Source organism: Polypterus senegalus, chromosome 7 (assembly GCF_016835505.1).
Source record: "Polypterus senegalus isolate Bchr_013 chromosome 7, ASM1683550v1, whole genome shotgun sequence".
Taxonomy (NCBI): domain Eukaryota; kingdom Metazoa; phylum Chordata; class Cladistia; order Polypteriformes; family Polypteridae; genus Polypterus; species Polypterus senegalus.
Window position 1 is genome coordinate 167,909,806 of NC_053160.1, and position 10,572 is coordinate 167,920,377.

Sequence of the window (10,572 nt, forward strand, 5' to 3'; positions counted from 1 at the left end):
AAATGACATAAAGCAAAGCCTTCAGAAGGGAAAGATTACTTTAGTGGTAATTAGGGCCTACCACCCATGTCACAGTGGAAACTTAAGAACGGCTATAATTCATAAAGTCCTATCATGCAGTATGTCACTGGAGTCCATAAACGCTGTCTGCAAGTCTAAAGGAGCCCAATTAAGTAGTGCTGCATTTTAGTGTTGGGACATATTTACACTTCATTCATCAGACTAATCTGGCCTACTGCATCATATCCTGGATTAATGGAGAGCAGGTTGCAACCTGATTTTGAATACTCGAGTGACGACGGCTAACTAGGGCACTTCTTGTACTCCAGGTTAATACAGTGGACTGATTAAGGTTTACAAATGAAATGAATACACTGAGCGCCTTGAGCATGGGAAAGGCGCTATAGAGTATAAATAAAATGTATCCTTATCAATAAGGATAGGAAGTGGGATTCCATAATGTGTCAAATAGTAAAAGTTGAGTCAGAAAATGTGATGCAAGCCTCTCCTTACCTCCTGAAGTTGTATAGAGTCCCTTCTGAATGTTGGTTGTACCAAAGGGGTTCACACTTGGAAAAACAATCAGGCAAAATGACAGCAGGAATACCTAAACAAAAAGAGTAGCAAAACATGAGAAATGGGTTCTGTTTTGCAGGAAAGGAAATCAGATGTGGCAGAGACTGGACATAAGTGCTCACCATTATACAAGTGCTGGCCGTCGTCGTTTTCATGGTGGTCTGCTTCACCAATGCCTGAAGTTTGCGGAGCTGTTCAATCAGTGTCCTGGGAAGGAATTAAAATTGACATTTAAATTAAGTAGAAATCTTGTTTTTCACATTTGTTCATTTACTTGCCTAAAAAGAGTACTTCAGTTTTCCAGAGGTTTCTGCTCCCTAACCATTTCATAGTGGTTTTAGCTGCACGCATATAAATAAGAAGCATAAACTCTGGGTACTTACATATTTTGTTTCTGTAGCTGTTGGACTTTCTTCTGTAGTTCCTGGTTTTGAATTGTGCAAGCAGTTACTCTAAAACAAAACATAATACCACCATAATTAATAATACAACATTCACAAAAAAAATGGGAGCATATAAAGACTGATATGTACTTCATTTAAAATTGTTTTAGAACAGCTCTTTTTATTTGTGCGTCTACGGGACTGGAAACTAGCTTCCGGTATGTAGGATGTTAACATATTTTAAGTTTTATTTCCTGAAAAATAGGCACAGCAATGTAATATGTTCATCTCCACGTGATATTACTCTGTGTACAGGTAGATGCGCTACTACTGTGCTCTCAATTTTTACACTAATGTTGTTCTAACTCAGATTAAAAGCAAATAGAATATAAGAACTAATATTTGAAATGCCAATATAAAAAAAAATGACGACCAGTAAGCCAGTATAGACAGATGTGCAATTCTTTCTCCTCATATCAGTATACTGCATATTTAACAGGTGTCTTTGTCCAAAACACTTTACAAATTCAGTGAACATCACAGCTGGAGCATAGCCAGGTCACATAACTTGCAAAACCACAAAGTGAGGCAGAAATGAGAATTCAACCAGCAACCTTGTGATTTAAGGCCTAGCACTTTAGGTGAGGTACCTATCACATTTAATGCTGTCCAACTGAATAAGCTGTTCTTCCTACCTGCTCTCAAGGCCATCAACATACTGTTTCTTCTTTTTACGACTTTCCTGCGCAGACTGCTTGTTGCGAATCTTTCGTCTTACTCTTTTCAACAGGCGCTCTTCAACCTAGTTAAAAAGTAAATCACAGCAAGAGTGAATCAGACTTTTTTAAGATGTAAACTTTATAGCAATTTCAATTCTAATCACAAAAGTAGGATGAAATTGTTTCCTTGAGGAATGCAAACCTTTGTGAGCGGCATGTGACTTGGTAATACTCCGCCTTCCTTTGCCAAAATTCTTTTTTCCTCCTCTGTCAAAATCAGCTCCTTAAACTGAAAGGAAAAAAAAGAAACTCACTTAATAGAACTCCTATTTTTCTTAAAGAGCAAGACACAAATATGGGTGGGACTTTAAGGATCTCGGGTCCCAATGGCAGAAATTCATTCAAACTGATACATTAAGGGCTATGGAGTGCTTTTTCTGGAATGACAAAAATGAAATCTGCTCTCAAGATCTATAAAATGTTTTCATAGTAAAACGTAAATACAGTACACAGAGTATTCATTTAAAAAAATCCGAATACCAGTAAGTGTGTTGTGTATTTTCAAATACTGCTAACAATTATTGTAGCTATTAGCTAAAAATTCAAATCTGATCCAATGCCAAACATCTGCCTGTTAGGTCAGTTGGCACTTCGTAGGTGTGTGTGTGTGTGTGTGTGTGTGTGTATCTTATGGCCATGTGATAGACCGGTCACCTGTCTAGGATTGTAGCCTGCTTTGCACCTGAATTTGCCAGATTCATTTATATTTTGTAAAGTTTCTTTCCCTGATTGCCTCCATTATTGCTTTTTTCTTTGGCAAAAAATATATATATATATATATATATATATATATATATATATATATATATATATATATATATATATATATATATATATATATATACAGTTAAAGAAATACAAAATGTGTGCTCTCAGAGATTCTAATAGCATTATACAAGTACAATATGAGCTGTGGGTTTTATGACATGGCTAGTCAAAGTCAGTAAAGAGGAGTATGTTATCTCTTATACATAATTGCAGGTTGATCATAAAGTCCCTCCTTTGCTTATTGACCTTAATTCTGTTTATTTTGAGCACTTACCTGATATGACCCACCAGAATGTGCAACATCTTCTATAGAAAGAGTGACTGGGTTATCAGAAAACTGATCTTCAGCTATATCTTCTGGATTCCAGTCTTCTGAAAACAAAACAAAATTGATTATCACAAAGCTATATTAATATCTTCACAATATCAAGCTAATTTAATATGGAATAAATGCATGCTGAATCAGTACTGTCCACACAAAAATACCATTTAGTATGAGCACTTTCAGCCACAGGCTCATTCCACCTCAGTGTGCTAAGAAGTGTCCCTGGGGGTCTTTTCTACCCACTATAAGGCATTTCAGTGCTTCCTTCCAAAGTACCAAACTAAATGCTTATACTCTTTAAATTAATTTTGCAATTTCTGCAAAATATTCATTTATTTGTTTTGTTTGTTTGTTTGTTTATTTATCTATTGATCAAATGATTCTATTGTTTGTCCTTTGTCCTGTGAGTCTGTATGTTTGCTTTTTATGCTTCTGCTGCTGTATGTATTTAAATTTTCTCTTGGGATTAATAACATTTGTCTAAAGATGATCAAGGCAAAAAATATTACAAAAAAATGTTACTGTAAACATCATCATTTTTCAAATGGTTAGTATAAATTATTGAGTTTTTTTTTCCTTCAGATTTATCTACCTACATATACAGTGGAATGCAAAAGTTTGGGCAACCTTGTTAATAGTCATTATTTTCCTGTATAAATCGTTGGTTGTTACGATAAAAAAATGTCAGTTAAATATATCATATAGGAGATATATTTATATATAATTGAAAATCTGTGGTGTGAGTTAAAGAGAGCTGTCCATGCTCAGAAGCCATCAAACCTGAATGAACTAGAGATGTTTTGTAAAGAGGAATGGTCCAAAATACCTTCAACCACAATCCAGACTCATTGGAACCTACAGGAAGCATTTAGAGGCTGTAATTTCTGCAAAAGGCGGATCGACTAAATATTGATTTCATTTCTTTTTGGTGGTACCCAAATTTATGCACCTGCCTGATTTTGTTTGAACAATTATTGCACACTTTCTGTAAATCCAATAAACTTCATTTCTTCTCAGATATCACTGTGTGTGTCTCCTATATGATATATTTAACTGACGTTTTTTATCGTAACAACCAACGATTTATACAGGAAAATAATGACTATTAACAAGGTTGCCCAAACTTTTGCATCCCACTGTAACTTAATATAAGGTAGTAAAACAACAGAATGTTAATCAGAAAAAGCAAAAGCTTAATTTACTCACCCAAGTCAATGGAGACATCTATCTCGGGCTCCTCAGTTCTCACACTGTGCAGAATGCAGTCATTATCTTCAGCCCCCTCCTGGAGGGAGTAGTTATGGTCACTCTGTATTATATCATATACATAGGCAGTCTGAAATTCAGGGCTGTCAGCCTGATCAGGGAATTTCACGTTAGGTGACAGGGTGATATCACTGCTTGATGGGCTATGGCAGTTATTGTTGTCCTCCGATATCCCACTGTCACTACCCAAAGGTGACCAAGAGTGCACTGGTGTCATATCCTCTTCAAAAGGGCCCAAAATGGAGTTTAGAAACTCTTCAGTTTCATTATCATTTAGCATCTGTTACAAAGAAATGAAACAAAACAAACACTGTAAAACCAGCATGTTTTGCTTTTAAGAAAAAAAGTGTTGATCCTAGATTTCTGAAAGCAGACCAAAGACTGTATGCAACATCTCATGTTAATATCCTCTACTTAAGTAATAATATAACACAGTCAAACCTTAATCCACTTCAGGGTTGCAGAGGACCAGAACTTTGTCAACTGGCCATAGTTCAGCAGTTAATTTATGGACAGAATTGGCTGATTTCCATTTATATTAATTAGGTTCTACTTTGTTTTCTGTGTTTAAACAATTCTGTGTCTTCATGTGTACATTTAGTGATTTGTAAGATCTACACTTGCATTTTACCCGAGAACTTGTCACAGGATTCTGCAACTGCACACAGTGAAGAGTGCTATGTAAAAATAAACTGAACCAGAGACCATCCTGGAGATATTTAGACATTAGGAATGAACTAACCCTTAAAGAAGGACCAGTCTATTACATGGGTCATTTGCAACTCGGCCAATTCAGAACCACTAGTTACCTTATTATTGGAAGTGAAACCACAGTACCCAAAAGAATATGGCCAAGGTAGAGAGAGTGCAGGTGTGCACCCAGTCCAAGTTGGGTTTCTGTGTTGCACCCAATAGATAACCCGAGTTTAGAAAATAGATGGATAAGATGACAGGTTACCCAGGACAGAAACAGCAATGGGCAGAGTTATGATAGGGGACATGTCCAACAATTTCCATACTTCAAAACAGGATGTCACATTGGAAATTGGTGAGGTCTTGAAATTGCTAATGCAGCTAAACAGCTGCAAAGCAGCAGTTTGACCTGCTTCTTTAAGCAGGACCCCAGACATCATTACTCCAAAGGTATCACAGAAAACAGCCATCGAGGGTGACTGGCAAGATTCCAAGGGAACTCCTCTACATTGCATATGCATCCTGCACTGCAGATGGCAGACAGCATGGGAGCAGACAAGAGCCTGGACTCTTAGGTATATTGAACAGGAGCTCAGAGAAAGTGTAAATACCATTCCATTATTATTATTATTATTCCCCAACTATTTATTTCAAACCTCTATTAGCTGTAGGTAAGATGCCAATAGTGCAACCAAACACAGTTCTGTTCCCTGATTAACTGCCTGCCTGATACTAAAACTGTCTTTAACTAAAGATAACTCCTTCTTGTTAAACCCTAGAAGGAACCATTCATGTAGAAACATACATCTTGTTCTGAAAGACCCCATTCCTGCATAAGTCTGGTTCCATCAGCAAAGGCATCATCTTCTGCGTGTCCATCTTCAAAAAGTAGTGACAAGAGGTCTGTGGTTTCCATATTGAAGTCTTCATCAGAGGACATCTGGAAAACAAATACATATTCAATGAAAGGTTAAAGTAAAAATACACTTTTTCCATTTGCATGAGACAAAAAAATATAGAAATTATTTTTTCAAAAATCAACTGCAATGTTTCAGAGAAAAGCAGCGACTGCCATAGTGCTACAACCCACTTGGCACAGCCATTTAATGGCAATATTGGAAGAATTCCAATGCTTTATTTGCAATTTTTGTGCATTAAAATATTTTTTTGCATTTGTTCACTCAAAATCAATAACACTGCATAAAATCCTCAAACCTGCTCAGTTTAGTCCACAGGAAACCAGAGTCTGTTCCAGCAGTTTAGCATCATTAGGTAACCAAATAAGCATTTGTCTAGAAATACTGGAGAAAAAACCCACACAGACACATGAAGAACATGCAAATTCCACACAAAGAGTGATGGTGGAACCCAAAACCAGAATCTGTGTGGCAACACTGCCAGCTATTGCACATCCGATTAAAAATAACATCAGATTAAATACGGCCTCATTTCGCTTACAACTTGACGACGACAACAACAACGCTTGCTGGAAGGTGTGGAGGAGAGTACTGTGTTTATATAATTGCCTGTTTATTACTGTGGCTCTTGAGAACACGGGTTCAAGAAGAAAAAGTCTTACAATACTTCTGTGTGCTTTTTACCCTGTGTCCTGAGCATCTGTCAGTTGGGTTTATAGGGCAGCAGCGACCCCTAGTGTTTTACAACCTTTAGAATTTTCTTTCTTGTATAAACACAGTATAACCTAAAATGTGATTGGAGCGTTACCTATTTCTAAAACTAGATAAAGCGAATCCAGTTAAACTAATGACATCACACCATTCATTCTTTACTTCTGCCCACTTTGTTTTGTTCTGTTATTTTGACGTCTGGAAGCATAATAACATTTCCTTTGAATATTCCATTGCCGTCTGCATTTTCTGTACTTTAAAATGATTCAATTGCCCAAATCTCCACCTGTCTGGCATTGTTCTTTATTAGCTCGCATGCACAATTACTTTCCCAAGAGCCAAGATAAAAGTCATCTATGTCAGTGTTTCTCCACCTTTACTGTCTCACGACCCAGTTTTACCTTTCCAAGTCTATTGACGACCCACAAGCAGGATTTGGTCAACCTTTATGAAATAAGCATGGAAATGAAGGGGGGTTCTCCTGCCTTTCACATACCCAACGACAGCAGCCTTCATTCGACATCAAAAAAGCGTGAGGACACTCTGAACAGAAAGCAGCGCAATGCCTACAACAATTAAACAGTTTCATTTACAAAAATATGCAATCGGTATATACGATGTAGCCAGTGGGACTGAAAAATGGGGTACACATTTAAATCATTCCTGTATGAAATATGTACTAGAAATTTAATTAAAATTAAATAATGTGATATTTTTGGACAGACTAACATTAAAATGCAGTATCCATATACGTATAAAGTGTTGCTAGTGTGGTTTCATCATAGGAAATGATACAAGTTGATACGAACCAATGAAAAGACTGCGATATCAACTAAAACAAAGGGCACGGCAGGACAATGAAGGTCTCGCAAAAAAAAGAAGGCTGACATCATTCCAGCACATCCTCAAGAGGCCCCGCCCACCAGCCTTGTGACAGATCAGTGGATCACAGCGGCAACCCCGACGACCAACAAGGAACGAACAAACAAACAAACAAACAAACAAATTCGGCAAAGTAAGATACATCCGTGCGAGCCCTGAAACGGTCACCCTCGACGATAACTGAGCGCGAAGTAGCGATAACATCATTTACACCCTGTGTCTACATGCAATAACACGGGGGGATCAGTTTGGGGTCACCTCAATGCTAAAGGGGTCCGCCGCCGCCGCCCAGACATACCCGCACACCTCCAGACCACCGTGGCTGGTGTCGTGAGCTCCCCGCTACAGTCAGCACTACAATTGTTCACATTTTTTAACCAGAGACATTTTTTTCCCAAGCTGTCAATATGCATACATACCGCTGTAACCGTAATACGGAAATATGAAGAGCGTCGAACCAATAATATTATCAAAAAGAACAAATATCTTGTGAATCACATTTTAATAAAGATACAATAAAAAATAATTATCATGTTACCTTAATAGACAGTCGGAGTAGCTGTAAGGGCAGTCAATCTACCAGCCTCACCAGTCTTGTCGAACGAACTTTCTTTTCCTGAAGAAATTACCTTCCAACAAGACAAAAATTACGTCATTAAAAAGCGACGCCCACAAGACAGCCCATACGTCATCACGTTGTGTCTGGTCTTCAATTCTCGCGTACATGCGTGTTCTGTAGTTTAAGAAGAGGAACATAAAGTTAAACTCGCCGGAGCTGTGTGACAAAGGCGTTGTCTAACCGCTTTATGTTCGCGATGCTTTTGCAGCAGCTCTTAAGAAAGATGGAAATCATTGGTAGGGTGGAAACATCTCTTGTAATTATTATTATCGTCCAGATCTGTATAACCTTCTGATTTCTCGCTAGATGTTTGTCAAATTCATAGGCGATATGTCCGTTATGTAACGAGGCGGCAGTTAGCTTTTCTTCTTACCGAAAAAGGAGATTCGGGTAGGTAGCTAACTTAAGCCTCGACGTTAAGGAAAGGGTTTTGTTTTATGTAAGTATTGTATGGTAAATTCGAAAACAACAAAAACATCTAATAGGATTAGATAGGTAGAGTTTCACTTTAAATAGTTCCTGGGGAAAAAGTAAGGACCTTCACACTTAAATATTGGTTTACATTTATTTTGGATCTTCTCTCACACTCGGGCATTTTGGAAAGTTTGTTCTTTTCAGGTTTATTAATGAAAATATTTATTATTCGGGATATTCAGATGCTTTGTATTGAAAAAAGATATTTATTAAGTCTTATTAATTTGAAAGCTTTATTTCTTTTATTTGCAAAAAAGTCAGATTATATATTTAAAAAGTACCAACTTGAGATAACTGCGAGGTTTTAAAAACTTAAGTTTTTACTATTTTTGTAAAACCCTTAAATCTTTGTAATTTCACTGGTAATATTCTTAATATCGTAATAATATTTTTGCCATTGCTGATGCAACTGTTTAAAAATGTTGATTTAAAGATACTGTTTAGCTCTTATTTGTATCATTTTCACAAGACATGGTTGTTAACAGGCAACAAAAGTAAATCCCATAAAAGAAAATACTACGGTATGGATCCTTTTTTAACATATGATACTCCAAAAGCATATTTTCTTGGATAGGTACATTTAAAGCAACAAAAAGCATCAATCTTTTGATATATATAGTGATGGATAGCTGGGTATCTTGCCGGCTGGGTCGCCCTTTTGAAGAGAAGACCGGAGGAAGGGACATATGACCAGCACTACCTGACCCGGGACTCGAGAGGCAGCTCCCTGGTTTACATTGGGGCCACTGCCAGGGAGCGCCTGGACAGCTCCAGAGTCTGGGCATGAAGCACTGTCGCTACCCGATCTGCTGTGCTGAGTTTATATGCAGCACTTCCGCCACACCCACAAGTGCTGCTGGATGCCAATTGGAAGACACCTGGAGCACTTCCGGGTGCAGTATTAAGGAGGCCGCCTCACTCCTTTCAGGAGCTTGAGTCAGGAGGAGGTGGACAACGCTTGAACAAAAGAGAAGAAGACAAAAAGAAATGTGTATGTTGGTGATAGATGCACTGTATTGTGTGTAGGAACTGAAAGAGAGAATAAACACGTGTGTCTTGGGACATTTGGTGTCCGTTTCTGTATGTGTCCAGGGTTCAAGTTCACAATAAATATATATATATATATATATATATATATATATATATATATATATAGTGTTATTTATGCTAAACACAGAGGTATCTTTCCTTTGCCATATGTAACTATTACAGTAATTAAATTGTGTTATTTCCAATATGTAGTGTCTTTCCTATCGCATCTATTTTTCTGTCTATTGTGATTTTCCATCTATTCATATGTACTTTATGTGTGTGTACAGTATATATATATACAGTATCAGACCCCCTTCAGTTTTTCACTCTTTGTTATATTGCAGCCATTTGCTAAAATAATTTTAAATTTTTTCCCTCATTAATGTACACACAGCACCCCATATTGACAGACAAAAAAAAGAATTTTTGAAATTGTTGCAGATTTATTAAAAAAGAAAAACTGAAATATCACATGGTCCTAAGTATTCAGACCCTTTGAACCCTCAGTATTTAGTAGAAGCACCCTTTTGAGCTAATACAGCCATGTCTTCTTGGGAAAGATGCAACAAGTTTTTCGCACCTGGATTTGGGGATCCTCTGCCATTCCTCCTTGCAGATCCTCTCCAGTTCTGTCAGGTTGGATGGTAAACGTTGGTGGACAGCCATTTTTAGGTCTTTCCAGAGATGCTCAATTGGGTTTAAGTCAGGGCTCTGGCTGGGCCATTCAAGAACAGTCAGAGAGTTGTTGTGAAGCCACTCCTTCGTTATTTTAGCTGTGTGCTTACGGTCATTGTCTTGTTGGAAGGTAAACCTTCGACCCAGTATGAGGTCCTTAGCACTCTGGAGAAGGTTTTTGTCCAGGATATCCCTGTACTTGGCCGCATTCATCTTTCCCTCGATTGCAACCAGCCGTCCTGTCCCTGCAGCTGAAAAACACCTGACAGCATGATGCTGCCACCGCCATGCTTCACTGTGGGGACTGTATTGGACAAGTGATGAGCAGTGCCTGGTTGTATCCACACATACCGCTTAGAATTAAGGCCAAAAAGTTAAGCTAAAATAACGAAGGTGTGTACATTAATGAGGGAAAAAATTAAATGATTTTAGCAAATGACTGCAATATAACAAAGAGTGAAAAATTGAAGGG

General features: G+C 37.7%; 1 protein-coding gene across 2 annotated transcripts; it reads right to left on the bottom strand.

Annotated features, from left to right (window-relative positions):
- Nucleotides 1-58: 58 nt before the first annotated feature.
- On the bottom strand, nt 59-7,966 carry creb3l3l (cAMP responsive element binding protein 3-like 3 like). 2 transcript variants are annotated; one of them, XM_039759571.1, is made up of 9 exons: nt 7,839-7,966; nt 5,596-5,730; nt 4,038-4,377; nt 2,781-2,875; nt 1,881-1,967; nt 1,655-1,761; nt 960-1,028; nt 699-783; nt 59-607 (listed from the first exon to the last, which is right to left on the bottom strand). In XM_039759571.1, the coding sequence occupies exons 2-9, from the start codon at nt 5,728-5,730 to the stop codon at nt 431-433; spliced, it is 1,095 nt and encodes a 364-aa protein (XP_039615505.1). In that variant the 5' UTR covers nt 7,839-7,966; the 3' UTR covers nt 59-430. The 2 variants fall into 2 exon arrangements, with proteins under 2 accessions (XP_039615505.1, XP_039615504.1); XM_039759570.1 differs by having other exon boundaries at nt 2,781-2,878.
- Nucleotides 7,967-10,572: the final 2,606 nt, after the last annotated feature.

Coding starts and splice junctions, on each gene's coding strand:
- creb3l3l (XM_039759570.1), bottom strand. CDS start 5,730: ATGTCCTCTGATGAAGACTTCAATATGGAAACCACAGACCTCTTGTCA. Junction 1,968..2,780: donor ATTCTGGTGGGTCATATCAG/GTAAGTGCTCAA, acceptor TTTTCCTTTCAG/TTTAAGGAGCTGATTTTGAC. Junction 608..698: donor CGGCCAGCACTTGTATAATG/GTGAGCACTTAT, acceptor CTTTTTGTTTAG/GTATTCCTGCTGTCATTTTG.